The 27,075-nt window shown below is 39.1% G+C and overlaps 1 protein-coding gene across 9 annotated transcripts in view; it reads left to right on the top strand.

Annotated features, from left to right (window-relative positions):
• ELAVL2 (ELAV like RNA binding protein 2) overlaps positions 1 to 27,075 on the top strand; it is a 134,844-nt gene that overhangs the window by 86,341 nt on the left and 21,428 nt on the right. For all 9 annotated transcript variants that reach the window (XM_036856868.1, XM_036856867.1, XM_036856869.1 and 6 more), the window contains one exon: positions 8,759 to 8,862. In XM_036856868.1, the coding sequence (XP_036712763.1) occupies positions 8,759 to 8,862 (104 nt within the window). The remainder of the gene's footprint in view (positions 1 to 8,758; positions 8,863 to 27,075) is intronic.

The following is a 27,075-nucleotide window of genomic DNA, read 5'->3' on the forward strand; positions in this document are numbered from 1 at the left end:
CAGTTTTCTGGCTTTTGCTCTCACCACGGGGATAGCTCCAGTGTTTGAAGGTAGGCCTGCTGAGTTTTCTTTTAGAGCAACTACCTAAATCAGTGAGTAATGAGAACTGGTTTTTTGTTTTTTGTTTGTTTGTTTTTAACAACGGTGTTGAGATGCTATAATATCTTATTCACTTTTTCTCAAGCTAGAGAACCTGGTCCAAGTTAAAGTCTTCTCCTAAGATGGGTGTACTAGAAGAAATAGTTTATTTTCCCACTTTAAATAAAGGTCATTTTTCCTAATCTTCCTGGTCTCCGGTGCAAGACATCTTAGTACCCATATGCACTATTTGAGAATTTAGAGGATTTAATATGCTGTTCTCAGAAGCCTAAGACTGAATTGTGTGGGAGTTCTTAATGTTGTCTGAAATGGTGATGTATTAAGAACCCACAGTTTTGCCAACTTAAGCAAGGTCATGCTGCATCGCCAGCAGATTCGTAATTACTGGGACTGGAACTATAGGAAAATGGAGCTCTACCAGTTGTATAATCGGAGGACAGACATGGCCATTAAAATTAACTCAGTAGGAATATGCTCCGGTGCTGAGGTCATTAACTGCTCCCTCTCGCATTAGGCTACTTAGGTAATATTTACCAAGTGATGACTATTTACAACTTTGATTTCAGCAGAAAAGTTATGATTTAAACTCTTCTATGTTATCTCAATATATCTGTGAAGTCCTGAAAACCATTTTAAAATATTGGGCTCTTTAGTCGCAGGCCAGCTTTATTAGCAGTTGGGTAGAAGATGAGTCTTCTAGTGAGCCATCTGTTTTCTGTATTATGTGAGTGTCTAGGTTGAATTCTCCATCCTGGTGATAATCCCTGGTAATATCCTTTGGGAAGCTGGTAAAAATGCTCCGAGCTTTCAAGGGAATCTGGCTTGGTCTGTAGTAATAGGATCTCACCAGTTCTCTGCCTCACAATTTGATCTTTCCCATCAGAGGGCGGTGAGGAGGACCTGTTTAATTTGACCTGAGTTAGTTGAATATTTAAATGGAAGGACCTCCTGCATCTGGCATCTGAGGAGACTCAGGCTAAGTCTGGAATTAAAATTTGGAGAGACTGGAGAAGATTACATCCCTCTGTTCTTCTAAGATTCTCTCAAAGCTTTCCCCTGATGTGTGGTACCCACATGGTTTTGTTACACATCAGATCTGAGATGTTGAGAAAGCTCCTTTGTAAAGTCTGGTGCATGTTGTTGTGGTGCCAGAGCTGCAGTGCACAGCCTGTCTGAACAGACACACAAAACCAGTGCCCAAGAACAGAAAGTCCGTCTGAAGAAACACAACACATTTGCAACTTCATTTTGTGTTTGGGGGAGGAGGGAAGAATGGTGTTAGAATGAGGGAAAGGGATGGGTCTGTCTTTAAAAACAAAAATTGTCCCCCCTTGGAGTGAAAACTTGTTTTCCTAAATCAAATTATTTGCTTTTTTTGTTAAGGGATGCAGTTTTATATAGGGACCATGTTTAGAGACAGTGTATCTTCCCAGTTTGCTTTTTTGTTGTTGTTAAGTGTTACATTATTAAACCTCAGCTTGCAAATAGTCTTGCTTGTCAGAGAGGACCATAGTGACCTGTTTCTGCTTACTGGGGGATTTAGAAAAGAGTCATGCTGCTTTTGTCCTTTTTATTTCATAAAGCATTACTACTGCTCTAAATAAAATAATAGATACACATCAATCAGCATAGTCACCTTTTATTGTTGATTCAACTACTAGGTTTTTACAGAATTCACTCTGCATTTTATTTGACTTGTACATGAATAGTCTCGGCAGACTTAATTATATTAGTGAAAAAGCACTTTCAACAAAATTATATGCTGACATCCCATAATTTATACTTACAGATTTGTGAAACAGATTTATGTAAATCTATCAAATTACTCTAGGTGACATTATTTTTTTAAATTGAGATTTTATTTAAATGGTATTTGTAGAAAATTTTCATATGAAAAATTTTACATGAACTGTTTGAAAAAATGTATCTTACATCACTCCCTTATAAAGACAGAATACTGTAACATTTGAGCATCTTGTCTCCTTTTGTTCTGTAACCATCTGGTGCGATGTAGGGACATGGGGAGCATGTTTATAAGGGCATCTCTCTTCTAAACCGTAAGTTCCTGGAAGGCAGATGGCTATTTCTTCGTTTGTTTATTCTTTTTTTATTAGCTTGTTCGTTCATTCATTGTTTCAATGAGCATGTTAATAATCTATGCTAGGGTCTTTTATATCAGGAACTATGCTCAGCTTGCCCTTGCTCAACAGTCTAAGGGAGGGGACATCCAAATTGACTCAATACCCATATGTATTTAGATAAAGGTGTATAATATAAAGGCTGTGGAAGGACTAGGGAGGGGCACTGAACAGCGAGCATTGGGAGTGGGACAAATTGTGGCAGGAAATGGTCTCAGAGAAAGTCCTAAAGGATTTGTCAGGGCTGGCCAGTTGGAGATGTGTATTCCAGGCACAGGGAACTGATTATACGTTTCAGGGTATATGTACGTATAGGAGTAGTAGAAGTAAGCAAGAAGCTGATGATGACCTTGGAAACCAGAGTGTGATTGGGATTTTCTTCTAGAAGGATAACCCAGACAACATTACAGTTGAGAATGACTGGTTTTAGAGTTAACAGGAGTCTAGGGAAGGGATGATGGGTTAGGATATTGTAGCAATAATCCAAATTAGAATAATACGTGAGGACCTGTGCTAATGCCGAGGAGCTGGGGATGGGGGTGGGGGCAGATTTAGCTGGTAGAACAGACGGGATGTGATACCCCTATGGTAGAGCTTGCACTGAAATGAATCTGCTTGCACAGCTTCCCTGGTAAACTATGAGCTACTTCCTTGAAGTGTTGGATCAAATGTTACCTTCAGGGTGGGGCCTGCTCTCACCACTATACTTAGGTCAGCAGCCCTGACCCTGCACTCCAAACTCTCCTCTCTCTGCTTTTTTTCTCCTTAGCCCTTAGTCTCTCGTAATATATACTGTAGAGCTTGTTCTTTTGTTTCCTTCTACCAGAATGTGAGTTTTATGAAGAGGAACTTTCTGTCTCTTTGCTTATCCTCAGGGATTAGCAAAAAGTAGATTTTCTACAATCATTGAACAAATGAATGCTGAATGTTGGTGAGAAATATGTAGGATGACTTTTTTTTTTTTTAATTTATTTTATTTATCTATTTTTGGCTGTGTCGGGTCTTCGTTGCTGCGCGCGGGCTTTCTCTAGTTGCGGCGAGCGGGGGCTACTCTTCACTGTGGTGTGCGGGCTTCTCATTGCAGTGGCTTCTCTCGTTGCAGAGCACAGGCTCTAGGTGTGTGGGCTTCAGTAGTTGTGGCACACAGGCTCAGTAGTTGTGGCTCGAGGGCTCTAGAACGCAGGCTCCATAGTTCTGGTGCACGGGCTTAGTTGCTCTGTGGCATGTGGGATCTTCCTGGACCAGGGCTCGAACCCGTGTCCCCTGCATTGGCAGGCAGATTCTAAACCACTGTGCCACGAGGGAAGCCCGGGGATGACTTTTAATTTTTTATTTATTTATTTATATTTATTTTTGGCTGTGTTGGGTCTTCGTTTCTGTGCGAGGGCTTTCTCTAGTTGTGGCAAGCGGGGGCCACTTTTCATCGCAGTGCGCGGGCCTCTCACTGTCGGGGCCTCTCTTGTTGCGGAGCACAGGCTCCAGACGCGCAGGCTCAGTAGTTGTGGCTCACGGGCTTAGTCGCTCCGCGGCATGTGGGATCCTCCCAGACCAGGGCTCGAACCCGTGTCCCCTGCATTGGCAGGCAGATTCTCAACCGCTGTGCCGCCAGGGAAGCCCTGGGATGACTTTTAAATACAGAATTTTATTTTTCACAATTCCATGTTGAGAAGGGTCTCACTTAATATTGGTTGGATAAAATTAAATTTATGTACCAGGTTTGTAATCAAGAATTGTGGTGATCTATTGCTTTTACCTTTAAACCTGAGGGGGTAATTTGATATTCAGAACATTGGTAGTCATGTGAAATAGAAAAGACTAAATAAAGTGACCTTTGAATTAAATGGGTCCAGAAGATTGTGTATTTTTAATTAAAGTATGCAATTAAATTTGTAATTAAAGTATGCTATTAAAAGCAATGTAGGTGGCAAGGGAACGGCTGCTGCTTTGAATTATGCACCATTTGGGATAAATTGGAGTTTACTGTGTTTCCCACTAGCACTTTGTCACTAAACAGATTCTCTTCCTGTTTTCCTCTTCCTGCTCTGACCCCCACGCAGCTCTCAATGTGCCTCAGTCCCACTCAGAGGCCTTGGAGTGTTTCAGCTCTGTGCTTTAGATCGCTTGACCATGGCTCTAAGCAGCCTGTTTATAACTGTTCTCCTTATGCCAAGGAGCAGTTCATAAGTAATTGTTCTGTCTCTTGTGAAGAAGTGATCCTTCTCTGTGGCATATATTTAGATTAAAAAGAAGGGTGCAAAACAGAAGACATTCACACAGACACTGTCTACAGGATACCATGCGCGGAAGTGCGGTATTGACCTGGAGCTTTCAGTACCTGCTTTTGAAGGTCTTAGTCCTATGACTGTAGAGATAGCTTCCTCCATAGTGAAGTTTTAGAATCCCAGCTGTGACTATTAGGACCAAGACTTAGATAAATGCTTCCAAAATCCCTAAGAGCATGGGACCACGGGTAGCTTGTGAGGATAGCTGGGGACGAGTGGCATTGACCTTATTCTTGATGTTCAGCTACCAGAGGAATTTTTTGGCTTCTAAAGACAGGATTTATTTGTCTTGAAGGCTTTTTTGGGTGAGCCTTAGCTTTGTCATTTTGTTCAGAAGTTTCTTTTGATCATGTTGGTTTCCATAATTGTTATACTTGGAATTTAAATGTAGAGCTTTATAGGTTTTTTAAAGAAGTGATTTTGGTTTTGAGATTGTCAATATGCACATTCTAAATTCAGAATGACGTGAAAAATAGATTTGGAGGATATGGTTAAATGATGCTTGGTTTCCAAGCCTTCCTTGGTAGTTTATGACTGTTACTAGCTGATGCATACAAAAGTGGGAAAAAGTGGGTCCAGGCTAAATATTTTTTCTTGATGTTTGACTTGCTACTGCTTCTATTTTTAAAAAATCTGTACTCATAATAACCTGAAACAGGCATTGTATAAATAAGGTGCCTTTACATTGTCATAGGAATGAATAACAGCGTAGGAATTCGTATATACTGAAATTGATATTTGCACAAGAAGTACTGGAATTTGAGACAGTAGGCAACTGTCTCAAAACAAGTTTTTGTGGTAGAGCTCTGTTAGAAAATGTGTGGTTACATTATATTTCAGGCATACTGAAGGTGACCCAGGTTCAGATATAAACTAGTTGTGAATTGAGGGGAGAAGAACATAGCATTTGAGAGTCCTGGATTCAAGTCCTGACCACTACTTTCTGCCTGTTTTTTTCATTTGAGGAAGCTGATTGACCTTGCCCAGCTTCAGATACCATTTCTTCCTTACAGGGGAAGAATATGAGTATCTCACAAGATCAGTGTGAGGCTAAAATTAAACACTAGAACACCACACAGCTTAAAGATGAGAATGGGGAGAGTCTTGCCTATCTTTGTATCATTTGTGATGCCTCCATGTATTTTAAGCATCCAACACATATTTGCTGACTTGATTAACTCACTTTAAAATGAAAATCTGTGAAGTTACTAACTCCCTTGTAGTTCCAATGCCAACATGTTAATGCATCTACTACAGTGGATTTGGGAATGCAGCCGTTTAGCAGCAAATATCTCCTTTCATATTATTTTACTTAGGGTAGTAATAACATTTTGCTTACCTTAAATACTAATTGGAAGGTGTTGCTCTTCCTAATACTACCACTAAACAAATTAGAAACCGCGGCAGAGAGCTCATCTGGGGATAAATATTGAGTTTACTCAATTTCCAATAGTTGAAATTTGGTTGACTCCTCATTAAAACTAGCCATGGCTGCTTGAGGGGGTCAGGTCAAAGACCCATTCATTCAATGGCTAGACCATCTGATGGTTGACATTGATGATAATACCTTTGGTTAAATTAATAACACCACTGTGCTTCTCATTCGTGCATTTAGCAAACTTCTTGAGTGCCTACAGTGTGCTAGGAGTAAGAGTTCAGAGGACAGGGCAAGAGACAGCTAAGCAGGTTAGGATTTTTTACTTTACCCAGTGACCCAACTCTAGCAGGCACTGCTCTGCTAGAGAGTGACCTCAGTAGGCAGTAAACTGTTTCTCTGAAGTGATGGATAACTTGAAGATTTTAGAAGAAAGACATCTACTGGTTTTTTAAAAATGCATCTGTAAAAAGGCAGTCTTCCTTGCAGAGTCACTTCACATGCCCAGACCATCAGCATCTGGCCCCTCTAAGAGCTCCCAGAAGCCTTATTTGCAGCCTCAGAGTATCTCTCACTATTAAAACTGTGATTCTCAGCCTTGGCTGCATGTGTTAGAGTCACCAGGCTTTAAAAAACCTGGTATCAATGCTTCATAATAGACCAATTAAAAACGAAAAATTTGGGGAAAGGGACTCAGGCATCAGTTTTTGTTTTTGTTCTTGTTTTTTAAGCTCTGTAGATTATTCCAGTGTGTACCAAGATTAAGAAGGGACTTTGATTAGAAGCTGCCAAAATACAGGTGTGAGGGTGGTGGAGAGGGTAGGTAGGAGAAATGGACTCAATGCTAGTACAATTGATAATTTGATTAATTTTGTTATAGAATAGCAGTGTGACAAAACCACCCAATGTTCACTTTGCCTTTCCTTCCCCTGTTATATTGGTAGCATCTTTCTGGTTTAATTTTAAATGAATACATGTAAACTCCTTAACATGTAGTAGATATATGTTATTTTTCCTCACTTTATTTTTTGACTGGAGTGGTCTACCTCCGTCAATAGTGAATGTTCTTATCACTGCCTTAGCAACCTCACTGGGTAGGAATTATCCTCATTCTAGAAATAAGGAAGTTAAGGACTCAGAGGGGTTAAGTAGTTTCTTCAAAGTCACACAGCTGGTAAACAGCAGAGCCAGGATTAGAACTTCTGTGTGTTTATCTCCAAAGCCTGTATTCTTTTCATCATAAACAGCTTCTTTGAGCAGATTTTTTAACGTTCGGCCTATTTGAATCCTGCTCAGTGACAACAGAACTGCAACACATTTCATAAGAGGGCACTGTGCATGCAATAGACACATGATAAATGTCAAATTAGGAAAAAACCAAATGCTTAAAAATGCAGTGGTTTCACGTGCAACTTTTAAAAAACAGAGCCTTGAGTAAAACACAATCTATATGAGTAGTGTGAGAAAAAAAAAAATGAACTGAATTAGTTTTAGCTCTCTCCTAACCCCCTTTTTTAAAAACAGAAAAAAAACATAATTTGATAAAAGGGTATAAGCTAGCAATGATTATCCCCTCAAAATGATTGTGGTCCCCAAAATACAATCCCAAGTTTTCATGGTTATTAGGTATTGTTTAGCCTTCTCTCTCTCTCTCTCTTTTTGTATACTTATAAAGACCCACATTGGCCACTCTGGTTAGCCTATTCTAAATATCTGTATTCATAACCACTTGGACCTAAGGTGCTCCTTAAAAGAAAAAAAAAAATCCCTTTTTTTTTTTTTTGCTATGAAATTGATCCAAAAATGGTAATTAATAAGAAGTATTTGGACCTTTACTGGGATCTTCCAGGAAACCTCAATTGGTTTGGTTTGACTTTTAGTAGACTAAATCTTTTTAATGTCCATTTTTGTCACCACCCGTATAGTGTTTCTCACCTTTTCAAACTGAGAAACTTTCCCTTAGTTGAAAAATGGAGACCTTTAGGATTGGCTTTACTTGTCTGTGCATTCCATTGATTCCCATTTGAGAGTCTGGACACATCAGTGAGCCAGGGGCGAGAGGGCTCAGATGATGGATAAAAGCAACAACAGACTCATTTGGAAGCAACTCTTACTCCAAAATTATTCTGTTTTTTATCTTTGTTTATGCTTTTCTTTCTTTTCCACATGTTCTCATGGGCTTGGATGTCCTCGAGTGTAAATCTTTGTGGTCATATTTCCCTGTATTCCTTAGCTAGGTCTTCAGACCCCTTTTAGAAAATTGGATTCAGTTTATTTGAATAAGCTCCTCTAAAATTAATGTACTTATGCATATACACACATATATTACATGTACACACACACATACTCACGATTCTCCACCGTTTTAGAATCTGAAATAATTGTACTTGGTAAAGGCTGTAAATTTGTCAGGGTAATGTGTACAGAACACTGACAGATTCTTGGTTGATGCTTTTCGCTTTCCAATTTTACGGGTAAGGAAACTGAAGCTGAAAAAGTCGTGCCCATGAAGCCCACACAGCAGCTCAGCAGGGACTTGCACCCACAGTTTCCGAAGCTGAATGTTGCCTTGCTGCTGGGCGCTCTGGCTCAGGCAGGACATGTATGATGGAACACTTTGGGTATGTGTGTTTTTTAAACAGCACAGCTTGCTGAGTTCTAACTGATGTTTAAACTTGCAATTGTAATAGACAGGAGATGAAAAAAGGCCACATGTATATTTCTAGAATTAATGTCGACTTTTTTTTTTCTATTGAGAGAATGTGCTGGCGTTAATGACAAGACCATATGCCAGAATGAAAGTGGATGTCTGTCATCAGTGGTGTAGAGCTAACGTATGCCTTTTTCCCTTTCCCTTTCATTAGGGCAGAGCTTGGGATATGGCTTTGTGAACTACATTGACCCTAAGGATGCAGAGAAAGCTATCAACACCCTGAATGGATTGAGACTTCAAACCAAAACAATAAAAGTAAGTTTATGGTTTTTTTTTTTAAATCTACTTGCAGAACAGAGGTTAAAAGAATTAAGGTCTACTTGTAGTTCTTTCCTTTATTCATTTTGTGCCCATATGGACACTTCTCTGGGGGGCATAGCAGAATTTTTTTGTTTGTTGCATGATGAGGGAAACTTTATTCATGAGTACTACATGTAATTATTTATGTGTTAACAAAGGGACAGAGCAGCAACTTTCTCAGATAAGTACTTTATGAAACTTACTGAATTAAATTTCCTTCTTTGATAGAGAATTACTGGCCTATAACTTGAAGAAACCTTATACCATTTCTTCTAGCACAGGGGTTGGCATTCTTGTTCTGTGAAGGGCCAGGTAGTAAATATGTTAGGCTTCGCCGGCCGTGCAGTCTCTGTCACAACTTCTCAATTTTGCCCTCATAGCTTGAAAGAAGATATAGCCTCCACATGAATGAATAGATGTGGCTGTGATCCTATAAAACTATATTTATCAGCACTGAAACTTGAATTTCATGTAATTTTCATGTGTCACAAAATAGTCTTTTAATTTTGTCCCAATCATTAAAAAATGTAAAAATCATTCTTAGCTCTTGGGTCATAGAAAAACATGTCCTTGAGCTGTAGCTTGACTCTGTTCTGGCAGATTCAGTTTACTTTGAGGAGACTGACTAGAAGAGTGTACATGCCACACAGATTATTTTTTCTGTTACAGTTTTCTTTTCAAGACAAATGGTAAATCATTTTATGGATGTTTTTCCTGCTTTTTTGAAATTCTGATGTAAATTCTCTCTGGTTAAGAAGTTAATCCAGTTTGCTGTGTAGATTTCTTTTCCTTTAGAAGATGAAAGGGACGTTGCCTCTGGCAGACGCTTAGTACATGTGCCATCAATTTTCCCTCTCCTGCCCAGTGCAGACATTGCCCATCATGGCAGTCTTTCTCACTGAGTCTGGATGAGGCTCCCAAGTATTTTTTCAAAATAGTGTTCCAGACAACCTCTGTCAATTGACTCAAGTTGGAACCTATTCTCCACCCTTGATTTAAGAACTCAGCTCAGACCATCGCCTGGAGTGGTAAGGGGAAGTTAGTCACAGCTGACTGTGGTATCTGTCTTGCTTAGAGACGTGTTTAGAAGATTTCTGCTCATTTTCTCAGGTATCTGGAAATGCATTGTCATCTTTGTGCTTAAAAGTTGCTTCTCTCAGAGGTAGTTCACTAGCCCTGGGTAGTTTTGACATCTTGTTTTTTTTTTTTTTTTTTTTTTCTTTAGACATCTTTATTGAAGTATAATTGCCTTACAATAGTGTGTTAGCTTCTGCTTTATAACAAAGTGAATCAGTTATACATATACAATAGGTTCCCATATCTCTTCCCTCTTGCATCTCCCTCCCTCCCACCCTCCCCATCCCACCCCTCTAGGTGGTCGCAAAGCACCGAGCTGATCTCCCTGTGCTATGCGGCTGCTTCCCACTAGCTATCTGTTTTACATTTGGTAGTGTATATATGACATCTTGTTCTTTATATTTTTTGGCCCAGAGGAAGAATGCCTCTCGCCACTGTCTCATCTAAAGGAAACTGTATGCAGTGGCCCCCAAATACACTTGGATGTAAGATGTCCGAGATTCTGCATGTTTCTTGGTCAAGACAGTGTCCTACGTATGAAACGTCTGATTATTAGATTTCTAATACATTCTAAGATTGCAAACACTTGTCTATTTTGACCTTGGTTTTTTCAATCTGGACGATTTTTTCTAATTGTCCACACTTCTTTGCATGCTCTCTGTTTGTGTCACAGAGATTAACCTTTTAATAGTACTGCTAAGTGTAATGATCAAGTGTTCTTTTTTTTTTTTTTTTTTAAATAATTATTTATTTATTTATTATTATTTTGGCTGTGTTGGGTCTTCGTTTCTGTGCGAGGGCTTCCTCCAGTTGCGGCGAGCAGGGGCCACTCTTCATCGCGGTGCGCGGGCCTCTCACTATCGCGGCCTCTCTTGTTGCGGAGCACAGGCTCCAGATGCGCAGCAGGCTCAGCTGTTGTGGCTCACGGGCCCAGTTGCTCCGCGGCATGCGGGATCTTCCCAGACCAGGGATCGAACCCGTGTCCCCTGCATTAGCAGGCAGACTCTCAACCACTGCGCCACCAGGGAAGCCCTCAAGTGTTCTTAAAAAGAAGACATCCAATGTCCAGTTACCTTCAGATTGTTTTGTGAATGCTGTATCCTACTGCAGATTTCTGTGAGGCTCCCAACTTAAATTGACTTCAGGATTGCTGCTAATTTATCGTAGTTTTGAGGTCCTGAGTTGTGGTTTAAGAAGAAAATGGAATAGATGGTTGGATTGACATACCCTTTTCTCCATTCCAGAAGTAACCACCCTCGTTTCATTCTACTGAGTCAGTTCTTTTGCTCTAAATCAGTTCTTTTGCAGTAAGGTCCACGAGAAGGTAGAAATGCAGGGGAAACAGGCCTCCACAGAAGAAATACCCATGGCCTGCAGAGAGCCCATTGGTGACAGCTGCTTCCTCACTGTCCATCACCCGGCCTTCTCTTCAGGGCCCAGCTGCTCAGGCAGAATACGTGGAAGAAAGGACAGTAATGCCTCGTGGCTTTTACACCACATGTGGCATCTGGTACTTTTCTTCGGATTTTCTGAGACGGGGGTGGAGGTGGTGGGTAAGCAGCAGGCTACTTCTTTGCCCACCCCCATTCAGTTCCTGCAAAGAGATCAGATAACAGCTGGTGTCCTCAATGTGGCCCACATTTCTCTGAGGCAAAGCAGACCATTTTCCAAAACTACATAGCACCATTTTTGTCTATTTGTTCTTTCTATGTGTGTTTTTTTTCCCCCTTATTTTCAGTTAGATGTGTCTTGTGTTCTTATACAACATCTGAGCCAAGTTTTTCCTAGTGTTCACTGCTCTAAGTACCCTTTGGAAGTTGTATTTAAGCCTTTCCGGTCCCTATTCTGTAAATTAGTCTCTTTTTCCTTTCTCTCCAGTCCATCCTGGTGGTGGCCGTCAAAAACACCACTTTCCTCATATTGCTTCTCACTCAAAATTCTCTCATATTCCCCTACTGTTTTACCATATCATTTTGCTTAACTTTGGAGTAACCAAGTGTTATTACTGTTCGCTGTGGTAGTCAGACTGGCTTTTTGCTTGCAGGCAGATCTTATTCCCAGCCTCTGCATATACGCTTGTACAGTTCCCACTTCCTGGCATACTCTTTCTCACTGTTTATTTTTTATTTATTTTTAAAAATAAATTTATTTATTTATTTATTTATTTTCGGCTGCGTTGGGTCTTCATTGCTGTGTGCGGGCTTTCGCTAGTTGTGGCGAGTGGGGGCTACTCTTTGTTGCTGGCGGGCTTCTCATTGCGGTGGCTTCTCGTTGCGGAGCACGGGCTCTAGGCACGTGGGCTTCAGTAGTTGTGGCGTGTGGGCTCAGTGGTTGTGGCTCGCGAGCTTAGTTGCTCCGCGGCATGTGGGATCTTCCCGGGCCAGGGCTCAAACCCGTGTCCCCTGCATTGGCAGGCGGATTCTTAACCACTGCGCCACCAGGGAAGCCCCTCTCACTCAGTTTAACAGCAACCGTCTCATCTTTTGGAGCCTGTCTGAAGTTCTTTCTTCAGCTGCTGCCTTCCTGGGTTGTTCTAACTCATGTTGGGTTCCCCGCTTCTTTGAAATATGTTCTCTTTACCCATGAGGAATCACAGAAGTTTTGGGGTCGAAGGGACCCATGTATGATTTAGACTTAAGCACTAACCTCTGCCTCCAGTAAAAGAGTTGAGACCTAGGTAGTGGCCATAGAGTTTAGCTTAGACCAGGCAGTTGAAGACAGAGCTGTGACTCAAATCCTTGTCTTTCGATATCTACACTAAAACTCTTGCCGTGACGCCATGCTTTCAGTTAGAAAGCTGCAGTAGATTAATTCATGTATATGTTATGTACAAGTATACAAGTGTTTGTGCACCCTTGAGTTCAGGTTTCTCTTATGTCTTCCAGGCCACCTAGCATTTATGCATTTTATAGGTTGGAATATTAAAACAGTGAATCAAGTGCTGTGAAAGGTGGTTTATTTAGCAGTTTCTCCTGGGGCTTCCTAGTAGCATTAGCCCAGTAGCGTTTTGTGCAATAGATGGATGGTATGTTGAATAAATGACAAATATTCAGTATTTCTGCAGTGAGTAAAGCAAAGTCCCTCACGCACTGTGAAATTCTAAAGCAGTTATTCCCAAACTTGGTTGCATCAAAATCACAAGGAGAGTGAGTTAGAAGTACAGGTTCTGGGACCTACTTCAGACCTACTCAATCAGTGTCCAGAGGTGAGATGCAGGAATCTGTTTTTAATATGCTTTCTAGGTAATTGTGACATTGAGTGTAAGACCTAGCACTTAGGAACTACCAAAATGTATGTTTTTTTGAATAGATGGGTTCTCTAAACACTTGGTATTTTTGCATGCAAAGCTTCATTTGTCTTCGTCTTTTACCTTGATAATCTTCTTGTGGATAATTCACTTAACTGGAATATTAACCATGTTTTTTTTTGAGCGTGCGGAATGCTAGTTTAGTATTCGTAGTAAAAAGCAGTTCATGCAGTTTTCACTTTTTAAAAGGTGTGGCTTAGAAATTAGGAAAACTTAATATGTTCACCTTATGTTAGAGAGAGGTTTATTTATTATGAATAGCAGCATTCATAGGTTAAAGGTTCAAGATGACGATTCTCTAAAGGATCACTTTTTTTTCCTGGTTGCGTTAATGTCCCAGCAGCTTACATTGCTGGTGACATCACACCATCCTTGAACTGCACAGGAGGCAGTCATGATGTGTTAAGCCTGCCCACGTTGTCCCTAATAATCAGCTGGTAAATAAAGTGGATATTACAAGATGTTTTTAACTTTTGATATTAGGGAGAGTAGTAAAAAGGGAGTATATGCACAATTCTTTCCACTCCTAAAGGAAAATGTATTTTTTTGCCTAGGTTAATGGCATCAGACTTAAAAATTAGCAGAGTAAAATCATTCATTTTTGAAAATACTTAGACTTTCCCCCCACATCAAGTACTGTGAATAAGAGAATATCACATACACAGTAAAATGGATATCTTGACTCCCAGCATCTCTTCCAACTCCTCCCCCTTCTACAACGGGCCTAGGAAGCTTTATTCCACAAAGTGGGCTTGCTTCATCTGAAAGTAGTAGGAGCTATTATCTCACGGAGTAGAGAACTTTTCAGCATTATTGATAGGTACTACCCCTAGAAATCCATGTCTTCTCTCTCGCAACAGAAGAAACCCTGTCTAGAAATGCTACCAGCATAGAAAAACTGCCTAAATTTGGTTTTGATTAAATCGATTTTTCTTAATCATTCAGATGTAAGTCAGATTAAATCTTACCTTGGCTTAAAAATTATTGACATACATTAATTTGGAATTTCTCATATTAAATTAATTAAACTGCCATTTCAGTCTGTATGGAAAAACTGTTATAAAAAATTGGAATATTAATTACAAATAGTAATGTCTATTCCTTAAAGTGTTCAGTTTATTAGAGAGCAATTAAGTAAAGCTTAATAAACCTTTATTCTAAGCTACTGTATTGCTTTTAATTTTTTGTTAAATTTATACCATTTCCTAACTAGCTTATCCTTTTCTCAATTAGTAAATGTCATGTTTGCAGACTCTTTTGCTGTTTAGCATGAACTATATCCTTAATCTAGGAGGAATATAGAACTACATTTCTGAAATCTTACCCTCCCTGGCATTGCTTAAGTGATTTAACTGGCTCTGTAATCTTGGACTCATCTTTTAACCATTTAAGTTTCTATTTATATCTGTAAAATCTTTAAAATTAATGAATTAACTTATCACTATGTTTATTACCTGACTCTTTTAACTTTCCATAATCTGCCAGATTGCATATTAAGAAAAGGTGTAACTGTTTTTAATGAGCTCATGGTTATCGTATAGAATGGTTTGGTTGAGAATGCATTTAGAATGAAATGCAGCACCCTGTCCTGAGGAGGTAACAATTTTAACCGTTTCCCTTTGCCACTGTTGAATGTTTAGCCGCCACGGTAAAATTCATACTGGAAACACTTTTCTGGCTCAACCTTCTTTTTGGTTCAGGATTATCTGGGATGGGGTTGGTTTTTATTCATCATTGTAAGTTGTTCATTTATAAATGTTCTGAACATGAGGAAGTATCTTGTAGATACTGCTTAAATCCGCTCCCCACTGTAGAGAAAGAAAGCATGGAAGCAGGAATGGGAGAGTGAAGCTTGGCTACAGGCTTGCCTCTTGGTGGGTGCTCTGTTTAAAATATCTGCAGCACCATTCTGGGGTGTGGGTTTTATAATAGTAGGAAAGCTGAGAGTTCATACTTTTGTTGGAAGTTTGAAAGCGGGTGTTAGGGAAATCACATAGATGAGCTAGAGGAGAAAGCTGGGTGGGGGAGTGATGCAGAAATGAGCCTGAGAGCATTTAGGGATCCGAAGAGGTATGGTACATGTGGTTTTATACTGTATGTGAGGGAGAACCACCAAAGAGTTTTGAGCAGAGTAGTGATGGAATTGGACTTGAGTGTTTATTAGGAGGGGAAGATCTGCTTTGCATTTAACTCCACATCTCTCTGAGCATCTCAGGCCACCCTAGTGTTCTTGTGGCTTATGTAGTTGATATTTCCCTTGAAGGTACAAAGCGTAGATGCTTGTAGAAGAAGTGTGGGCTTCACACATTTATAAGGCATCTTCTATAAAGTACTCATCAGTTCAACACTTGAGTACAGATCATCATTTACCTTTTACCTTGACCAGATTTGGAAATTTTGAAAGTAATAGTCTGAAGGACAGGCCTCACATTAACTGGCAACTTTTGAGACGTTATCCTAAATTGTTATTTAGCTGGTCAGATCTCTGTGGAGAGACAAAAAAGTTGAAAATGTGGAGGCAAAAATGGAAGCTGAGTAAATGATTTCTTTGCCTTTTAAAAAGTACAGACTGAGTGCATGTTTTTCTAACTTCATTTTTAACCCATGGTCTGGAACTTTCTAGAGCCATGTGCCAAATTTTAAGTGTATTGCCATATCTGATTATCAGAAACTCTTCAGTGCATTTAAATAAAATTCTTGTATCTATATTGAGTCCAGTTTACATAGTCCTTATATGAAATGAGGAATAACAGATTTTTTTGAGTAATGTGTTATTTGTATAATGCACATCATGTGTTTTGTGGAATGATTTATTTTCAGCTTTGATTTTTTTTTTTTTTTTTTTAAACATAAAAAGCCCCAGAGGTTTTTACTTATCTCAGGGACCTAGCAGGGTCCAGAATTTGTTTGTCCTGACTTCAGGCCTGTTGTGTTACTTCTGCTCCTTACAAGCTTTGTCCATATTGGGAATTAGACATTTGAAAGTTCCCAGAGGGCAATAACTGGGCATTCTCTGAACAGCTTTTCTGTAGATACTTTTCCACAGTTGTTGGAGCAGAGGCTGAGACGGTACAGAGGGAAGGGTGAGGAGGAGGGTTCCTGGGGGCAGTGTCCTAGCTTACTTCCTATCCATTCCTTCCTATACTGTATGTGAGGGAGAACCATGGAGGGTGAGCCATGGAGGGTGGTGGTGGGAGAGTCTTAGCAGCTGAACTAACCCATCTTCCTCAGGAGGGATTTTATAGATCATTTTATTACCCAAGCATGGCCCTACGTTTCCTGCCTGTTTCATAAATGTACATCAACAAAGGCATTTCTGCAAGGCACTGTTAGCACTTGTCTGCTTAACTTTTCTACTGCTCTTTAAGGGGAGGGTAGGACTTGTTGTCGTTCACGTATAACTCAGGAGAAGTAGTCCTGGGTCAGTTTGGTGGCTTCAGTCTGTTCTTCCAGAGCTAGCTGGAGAGGTTAAGTTAGGTGTGCTACCTTCTGAAAAAGTCTCTTAATTCCTTGCTCTATCTGCTTTGTGTAGTATTTTCATAGGACTTTTATCATTTTGCTTGTCTGGATTCATGCCAAAACAATAGTCTCTTGTAGCCCAATACTCCCTTTGGCCAGTGAAAGGAAGCTCAGGTTAAGGAACTTGTTCAAAAACGATATAGCTAATAATAGTACTACTAGGACTGGAAATAGGCCACATTGGCTGATGCCGGCATCTTTTATGGTTTTCTTTCCATTTCACATTATTGATGTTCAAGCGTCCATACACTATAAACAAACCGAATATTCTCTTGAGGACCTTGATTTGGGGCTTTTAGCATCCTGAGATTTTCTGAACCAGGCCTCTGTTAGGTGCGAGGGAGTGGAGCTGTGCCTGGTGGTAGAAAAACTCTTTCAGGCTGAGCATGTGAGACAGCCAGACCTCCGGTTTGAGAAGAAAACTGGCATCTGGAGGTCCTATTTAGCAGATAGGTGAGTTAACATCGATTTAAGTATTTCAATGGTAATTGGACAATAAAAGAAGCATTATAGTAACTTTCTGAATCTCTGTTTTATAGGAGACCACTCATTTTTCAAGAATGTTTTTCTGGTAGGTTCCTTTGAGTCCTAGACGCTAGTTTAAAAATCACAGAAAAGTGCATTTGTCTCTCTTTAAATTTGTGTGGGCTCTTTACAAAAGCATGTGTGGTCCATTTTCTTTCACTCCCACCTCTGCCAGGTTTTCCTATAATTGCCTTTAGCATCAAGTTCTCAGCCGTAAGTACTACATCAGAATTCCTGGTGGAGCTTTTGCTTCGGGAAGTTTCTTGGCATGCTGTTGATGAGCAAGCAAGAGAGGCGGCTATATTTTGAAAACAATCCAGGAAATCAGTTACTTACCCCCGTCCCTCCCACCCCACCCCACCTTTGAAGAACTCCTTCGAATGCTGCATTAGGACGTGGAGTCACAAGTCCTGGGTTCATGTTCTGCTCTTGCTCTGTTGGCCTAATTCGCTCATTTATAAAATGGTAGAGATGGTCCCAAGTTACATAGTTCCGGTGAAATGTTTGGCTTGACATCTAGAGGTAGAAAATACTTGTGTTGACCTGTTGTTTTCAGAGACAGACTATCAAGAATATTCCATTGTTTTTCAGTCTGCATTTTCTATATTAAAGTGGTATTTTAGAAGTCTAGTTGGGGAGGAATTAAAAAGCTACTTTTACTCTGAAGAAAGTAGTCACAATGTTTAATTCTTTGGTTCAGTTTTGTTGGATATTTTAAAAATGGCTCTAGTTACCTTGTGTTATAGAGTAGTAGATTTTGAAAAAAATAAATCATGCTAATAGGCTTTCTTTTGGGTCATTAGTACCAGGTTACCTCCTCCCAGGGGAACGAGAAGTTTAATCCTTCCTGCATAGGTTCTGGGCTTGCTAATGAGTCTTGAAATGACCCACATGTGAGCCGAAGGAAGGGCAAGCAGAGTGCCTGCCTGGCCCTGGAAACTTATAATTCAGAAAATGCTTTAGTTTCCACAAATTTTGTTAAATGACTCTTTAGAAATTTGACCACTTCTGCTTGCTTTACCCAAACGACCCTGTTCACCTTCCTGGAAAGATTCCAGAGTCATTGAGAGAGGCTCTGACCTCATAGAATCAAGCACAGCAGCCTTTTCCAGAGACTGGCTATACTGATGGGCTCCCCAACCCAGCTGAGCCACTTGCAGCAGGTCCAGTTCTTAGAAATACCTTTGGATGGGTTTTATGGGCTTTGTTTTACTTTTGCATTTTTGTATTTGTTGGTGATTTCTGGTCACATATACTTTCAAGCTACCTGGGAGTTTGTCTTATTCAGAAACCAACACTGGTGGATGGTGAAGAGGAGGGCTTGACATCTGTAATTTTTATGAGCTCTCCAGGAAACCCAAACACGCCCCAGAGTTTGAGAATTTTACCTTTTTAAAATCCCTCAACATAAGAGACTGCTAAAACTTTAATGTTCATCAGAATCACTGGAGTGGTCTGGTTGATAAAATGCAGATTTCTGGACCCTAGTCAAGACTTACTGAATATGATTATCTACAGAGTGAGGCCAAGGAAATTGTAGTTTAACCACAGCTGATTCTTAGCAGGTGGTGGCCTGACCTGAGAAACATTGTTTAGTGGACCTTAATAGTTTACACTTGGATAGGTCTCTGGTGCTTGTTTCAAAACAAATCTATTGATACATGTAAGTAAGATTTTCATTTGTGGGTCCTCTCATAAGCTATCTGGAATGCTTGTGATTAACAGGTGTAATTTTAATGAACATCATTGCCATACTTACCCTTTCTCTCACACACATTCATTCTCTCTGTCTCTCATACACACAGATGCGCGTGCTCATTTTCAGAGCATTTGAAGGTCATTAAATACTTCTAGCATTACAAGTACATAAACATCATTTAATATTTGATTCTGAGAGTGGGGAATTTGCCGCATGGTTCTTCTGGGGCTCATTCATTTACAATGGGTATTTCATAGTATAGAGTTTAGGACTTGAATTTTATGATCCAAGATGGTTGTGAATCCTTAGATTATGGAGGTTGCTTTTACAATACAATAAAAGTTTGTCTCATTTTTATAAACTCCTAGCAACACTCCTGACCCACCCTCCCTAGTATCTGGATATTTGAACTTTCTAGTCAGGGTCTGAATAAATGGGAATTTGCTCTTATCATAAAGGACTCTTCCACATAGCATGTTGAAAATATTTAAAGAAAAAAAATTTACTGTGTGCTACCTTAATTTATAAACCTTTTGACCTATAAACTGTATTTTGTCCCAAAGCTGTGGGAAAGCAGTGTGTGCATACTGTTGCCCAAAGGCTTAGTATGTCTCTGTTCTGCTCAGATTTGCAAAAATGGGTTAATAAGTACTTGTCACCAACTTGCAGGATTTTCCTTAGTGTTCTTCTTCATTAACCAGTGTTCTTGGGGGAATTGTGAAATATGCATTGTCTGCAAACTACTCTGAAGCACAAAGTCAAATGAACTGTGAAGGTGAGGGCTAAAAACACCTCTCTCACCTTTGTACTTTGTTCTTTGAGTATTAAAGAACATTGATCTGCCAAGTGGCAAAGGGGATACTATTTGGCGGTTTAATTACAGCCAGTGAATGTTATTGATGCTATCAATCAGTGAGACCCAGGGAAAGGGCATGGTGCCAGACCATTCTGTGCTCCCAGCAGTGTAATTAAATACCGTAGAACTGGAGTCTCAAGGTAAAGTGAGGTCACCTGAAGCAGGGGAACACTTTGTCTTGCAACAAAGGTAAAGGTGGTTATCTCCTCCTTGCTGCCCCCCTTTACATTTCTGGAGGAGTTCTATGAATGGCAATGATACAGTCTCTTCTTTGTGTACAGTTAAGGTTGTTGGTGTTTTCCTTAAAAACCCTCTCTCTTCACAACTGTCATACAAAAGACTTTAGGAGTACAGTAATTACTTTCTGTTAAAGCTGTTTGGGGGAATATATAGCTCAGGTGTCTAATAGATATTTGGAGAATCAGAGATTGTCTTTGAATGAGACTATTAGCCCCGCAAATCAGCTCATTTAAAAAAGCTTTCCCCATGATTATTCTCTAATGTCTAATCATGTTGAGAGAAAAATATCTTGGTAGGTTTGAAGTTATAAAACATTCAGTAATATTTCAGGGGTTATTCCTTTTAAATTATCTATTGAACACATTTTTCATAGTTGTATAACTTAGGTCAGGTCTACAAAATATATGTAGGTAAAACTTTCTTTGGCTGTGGGGAAGGCTTTTAATAACATTCTATTATCCTTTTATTGTATGTTTTATACACACACACACACACACACACACACATATGTATCTGTTACACAAATCTCCATCTAGGCCTATTTGAGAGGTAAGAAATGCCATAGCTAATCCAAAATGTTTTCTGTTACTGCCTCTTTTTTTTTTTTAATCGATGTATAGCTTATAATGATAAAGGCTTATTTACCAAAGACAGTATACCCTTGAAAGAGATTTTGGTTTCCTAATTTTTTTTTTTTTTTTTTGAGAGTATAAGCGCATACACACACACACACCAGATCCCTGACAAATGGGTCAAAACAAGCCCTAAAACAATAAATCTTGGCTATTGTAGTATACTTGTAATACAGGTATGGGTTGCAGACTGTTTATATTTCTAACAGGTGTTTGAAGGGGGATTGTTGAAATAAACTATCTTCTCCTTTGTTCAAAAGAGGATTGTTAGAAATTTTCCTTCAGAAGTTTGAGGAATAATTTTTTAACATACATTAAAGGTTTAGTAAAAGAGTCTCATCCTATTACAGCCTTATTACATTATATGGAACTATAACAAGACCAGTGGTCAGTCCCCAAGTTTGTAGGGAAGGTCATGTGCTTTAAAAGTTATTATGTTCATTATACATGTGCTTTCCCCCCCCTTCCCCCCACCCCAAAGGCAAAGATATCAATCATAATATTAAAAAATAATTAATTGCAAATTGTTGTAAGACTGTACAATCATGGTTATACAATCTTGGATAGGGAATACCTGTGAGTAATTAATTAATTCTGGAGGCATTTTGAGTGGTTAGTATGTACCAGTCAGCTTTGCTGAATGTTGGAACAGTGCTAAAATGTTACAAGATGTAGTCTTGTCCTTGATGTCATTGTGTAGCAGGGGAGACAGCACTTGCTTTATGTGACCATTATTTGGATGTATGGTAAGTGAATGCAGAGTGCAATGGAAAAGGATATGTCACTAGCTGTTGAGAGGCCTCTGTAATGGTTTCAGAGATGGTAGGGTTTTACAAAATAGGATTTATCAGGGAGAGAAAGAAGAAAGATATTGCACATGAAGGAATGTCTCATCCAAAGACACAGAGGCCTTTATGTGACATGTACTTTTTTGGAGGACACTTGCATCTGAAAACTGTAAGTGTGCTTGTTCTATCAAGTAATAACCTTCTACAAAAATGATTGGTAGAAAAACTTGATCCATCCTAGCCCCATATTTTACATTTATCCTTTTTAAGTGGAGACCTAATTTATAAGAGGAACTATAGGAATGAATTTGGGGCAGATTAATTCATTTGTTCATAGACACATATCTGCCTTGTTTTGGAAAGATCTACTGTGACCTTTGAGACTCATTTAAGATATTTACAGATGGTACCAAGAAGAAATTTCTCTGTGGAGTATTTAGTGTACACACAGAGATAGGATCATCATAATTTCATTACAGTATGTATAAGTAGGTCAAAGAAGACTTGGATATCTGAGGTAACATTGTAGTGAAGCAGTTTTTTTCTTCTAGTTGTAGAACAAAAGGAAACTTATTGTAGATGGTATTCAAATTAACTTTTTTTTAATTGCCACACTGATTTTTGACTATTTTCCTCACCTAGCTTATGATGGAAAAGCTATCTCAGTATTGTATATGTATATGACAAACACATATACATTTCTGTAACCTGTTACTCCCCTGCTTATAAAAGCTTCACCTTGACATTTAGGGCTCTACCATTACTATTCCAGTGTTGTCATTGTCCTATAGAAATTTTTATCCTGTCACATCTGGGTTCTTTACTCTTGAAGATGCAAGTCTGATTCTTACCTCCTGCCTTGCTTGGGTCATCCCTGTCTGTACTGCCTTATACCACCATCATTACTTACCAAGTTTTATTTGGCCAACAAAGCACTTATTTTTCGCTGCACGTTACCTTTCTCTCGTATTCGGTGGTCTGCTCTCTGAGGGCAGGCATCTTCATCTTCAGAGCACCTCACAGAAAACTTATGCTTTTGTCTGTAATTTCTGAATGAGGAAGTTTCTATTTATTGTTCACAGGAAAGAGTGGGAGACCCGCTCTATATACTCAAAGATGGGAAAATTCACAATTTAAGTGAAATTAAAAGTGAAACTGTGGCTTCCTGTTAGGTGTTAGGATTCAATGACGATACGGTCAAATGATGGGTGTATAAGGGACTTACCAGCTTTTTTTTTCTTTTCTACAATAAATGAAGATTTAGCTGTTATTTTTTTATGTGAGATTTTCTACGTAATGCACATGAGCCTGTGTCGTCTATCATCTGTGTCTCTTCCGTATATTCTTTCTCTCTAAAACCTTAGATGGAGTATGTGAAAGTCCTAGAATGTGTAACCTACCAAAATTGGCCTGTTGAGAACCTCTTTTTCCACACGTTACCAACCAGTTAAAAAAAAACTAATTAGCTTTTATTCTTAAACAGCTCCAGTTTACTTATATCACATGTAGTGTGTAGTCCCTTCTTTAGGTTTAACTTTCTAACTCAGCTATTTAATCTGTTGACAGTGCCTTAGACACGCTAGATGCTCAAATACTACATAAATTATATTTTAAGTTTATTTTAGGGGGTAAAGTGGTGACAGGTATCCTGATAGTATGGTTTTTGTTGGAGATTGCGTCTGATCAAGTTTCAGAATCTTGAAAGAACCCTTAAGAGCTTTTACTGCAGAATAGCTTTCTAAGAATTGGGTGAGTACGGCTATTTTTCTATAAGCCAATTTAACTTGTATTGTTTCCAATGAAGCACAAAAAGCCAGATTGTTTGGACAAGCATCACACCTTCTAGTCATCTTGTCTGAGAGGTACTTCAGAAATAGCCCCTGCAGGAGGCCGTGGAATAGATTCACTCAGCAGGTACTGGTGTGCTTACTTGGTGGATGGGGCTCTCCATACGTACACACATATAGTCAGCCCTCGGGTTCACATCTGCGGATATGGAGGGCTGACTCTGTTTGTTGTACTACACTGTTTTATATGAGGACCTTGAGCATCTGTGGATTTTGGTACCTGCAGGGGCTCTGTGGATACTGAGGGATGACTGTACGTATAAGAATAAGTTTCAACCCTCTAGGAGCTTAAAGCCTAATACTGTAAAAGCGTTGTAAGTGAATTGCAGTTCTCCCAGTTACTTGGGGGCAGCAGGGGGGAGGCTCTGAGGCGGTCTGCTGCTCTGGGGTAGTGTTGGAGAAGCCCAAGCACGTCTGGGTATTGAGTCCTAAGTGCTGAAATTTCCCTTCTCTAAATCTCTCTAACGTCCTCATAGTATATTTAGTGAAAGTGTCTAAAATGAAAAATTTACAATTCTCCCTGCTAGTGTAGGATTCTTAGTGTTTTTTCATAGTGTGAATTCACATTGAGTCATTAGGCCCTGGTTTCTTGGTGACTCTTGTAACCGTCCCGTATTCAGAAACATTCATGTAGCCCTAATCTAACTTGATGTTAGGCTCTATTTCATGAAGTCCATTTATTGTGTCTACTACTGTCTACCAAAAAAGTATCCTGTTTCTCATTCTGCATTTCACATTAAGCCCTAAGAGACCTCTGAGAGGGAGTGAAGAAGTAGGAGGATTTGATACGTGGCAGTTTCTTTGGAGAAATTAAGTTGGCTTTTCTTATCAGCCCATTTAAAGATGCTGGATGGGAATTCCCTGGCAGTCCAGTGGTTAGGACTCCACACTTTCACTGCTGAGGGCATGGGTTCGATCCCTCCGGTCGGGGAACTAAGATCCCACAAGCGGTATGGTGCAGCCAAAAAAAAAAAAAAAAAAAAGATGCTGGATGTTGACCCTCTGTGTGACAGTAGGATGGTCTTTCCATCATGCTTTGTTTCAGCCAGGCTTCAGGCTTTCCAACCTACTCATCTGCTATTCTCTTACAAAATACTTGTTTTGTAATATTGTAATTACAAATTTTATTGTAATGAGAGTTTTGATAATAACTGCAATAGATTTGGAAGAAGCTTTACTTAATCTTTGAACTGTTTTTCTGTTAAAGTACATGCATCTTCCTTGTGCCAAATCTCAGAGATAACTGGTAATATTTGAGTTTTTTTCTTCCATAAATTGGGGCCTCTGATAATAATAACCAATTAATACCCTGGTTATGAGGATCAATTGAATTAATAAATGTAACATACCCAGGACAGTACCTGGCACATGGTAAGCACTTAATAAATACTAGGAGCTATCATCATCTGTATTGTTACATGATTTTATATATGTGAAATCATTATATTATGATGAAAATATTATTATTGTTCTCCAGCTCTATGCTCTTAGTTTTATTATTCTGTTTAATCATTGTAAAGTCACTGTGAGGTAAGGACTATCATTAACATCAAATTACAAATAAAGAAATACACGCTTCAAAGGACCTAAGGAAATTATTCCCAAGTTATATAACTGGTAAGTGACAAAGCCAAGACCTGAACTTAACTCTGTGAGACTCCATGCCCTATGATCTTACTCCTTTGTAACTTTGGAGAGTTCTAGTACAAGCACCAGTTTCAGGCCACTAGTTCAAAATATGATCTCTCGTGGCCCGAATTTCACCAGTAATAGTGCATTCTCTTCTGCCGTAAGTTTTTTGACCTAGTACTAAACTAACTCGTGTTTGCCTCAATTCTAGCCTGTTCATTATTCATGTTACTTGACGTTTCTAAAGATTATGTGGCCAAAGAAACAGGCTCATTTCTCATTTTTGATATTAAAAGTAAGGGAATCTGCTTTCTTAACCACTATTGAAAACAACCTAATATAGACAAAGAAGGAATGGATTCTTTGGTGGTTACAGCTGAAACTCCCATCTATTTTTTTTTTCCATGCCACTTTACTGTAATCACTTTCTAAAATTTTAATGAGCTAAGTGAAGGTATGGGATTGAAAATGGAATACGGAACATTTTAATTGACAGATTCCTGCTTAGACCTTGGAATGACTTATCCACCACCACTGCAGTAGTGGATATGATTTAACCACACACCCGCATTCAGATGTCATATCCACTACCCTTGCTCTACTTGTGTTTTATTTTTTGGGAAATTCTTTGCGTGCAAAGATCTTGAGGAATTTGGAAGGTATCTGCGGCCTCTCCAAGTTGCATTTCAAGAATATCTTTACCATGGACTTCCTGTTTGCTTTTACCAGCATGAGAGTCCTTGCTGAACCAACTGTGTACTACAGCCAAAGCAGAAGCAACAATAAAAGGACAGATACCTGCCAACTATGATAGGTTAATAAAAAATAAAGATGCCTGTCATGACAACCTATTTGGACCCTCATTTAATTGATGCACATGGATGAAACTGTTTTGGGTAACATTTAATAAACTCTGCTTAAGGTAATTTTTCAGAGGGTGTTTAAGATGTGTGAAAAGGGAAATCTAATCTGTCAAGTCCTCCGTTTGTGATTAGTTGTGTCATACAGATTTCACAACCAGCATACTTTTGTTTTCCTGTGGCTCTTTAGTAGTTTTAGTATTGTTTTTAACAGTGTCATATATGATCACTTATTCGTATGACATTACTTATTCTTAGCTTCATCTTTAAGTTGGATATAAGTATCACCTGCCTTGAATTTTATTTAATGATGTTGCACTAAAACTTGGAAATGATGTGAAACTGGGAAAGTCTCTCTGGTGTAAAACATCCAGTTGCTGTTTTCCCTTCATCTTAAATGGTACGTGATTCTTTTAAAAAAGAAGGTAAAGCGTGTTAGCCTCAGGATTCTTTTTTTTTTTTTGGCCACAAAGTGCACTGCCTGCGATCTTAGTTGCCTGACCAGGGATCGAATCCACGCCCCCTGCTGTGGAAGTGCAGATTCTTAACCACTGGACTGCCAGGGAAGTCCCAGTCTCAGGATTCTTAGTTTGATTTATTTTTTTCTCTTCAACTCCCCTCACCCCTATTAGATTTTTCTCAAATATCTCATAAATAATTCTCAGGCACTACTCAGTAGAAGAAATATAGTAACTGTCCTAAGGGAAAGACTCATTTGATGTATTTCAGATTTCCTTATGTATAAGAAAACATTTAGCAAAATTAAGGTTCTTTCCTTATTGCATATCTTGTCTGGTAACTCGTTACAAATGGCTGATCATTTCTCTAGAAATTTGCATGATTTCAGACTGTGTGTTGCAGCCAGTGGTGTAATGGAAAACCCCTTGACGAAGAGTCAAGACTCTGGTATTCTACACCCAACTCTTTTGCTCTGTGTCTTTGGACAAGTATGAAGTTTCCCTTTTTTTCTAAATACAAAGAGTTTGGACTAAATGATATCTGTATTTTTGCTCCAAAATTACGATACTCCCACCCCTGCAACATATAACTGTGTTTAAGATTTTATTGCCTCTTGAGATTTGAATCCCCAGTTTACAAAATGAGACTTCATTTTTTTTTTTTTTTTAATGTTTAGTGGAATCTACAGTCAAGTATATTCAGAAAGTACCATCATCTAGGATTTTTGGTA

The sequence above is a fragment of the Balaenoptera musculus genome, chromosome 6 (genome assembly GCF_009873245.2).
Source record: "Balaenoptera musculus isolate JJ_BM4_2016_0621 chromosome 6, mBalMus1.pri.v3, whole genome shotgun sequence".
Lineage (NCBI taxonomy): Eukaryota > Metazoa > Chordata > Mammalia > Artiodactyla > Balaenopteridae > Balaenoptera > Balaenoptera musculus.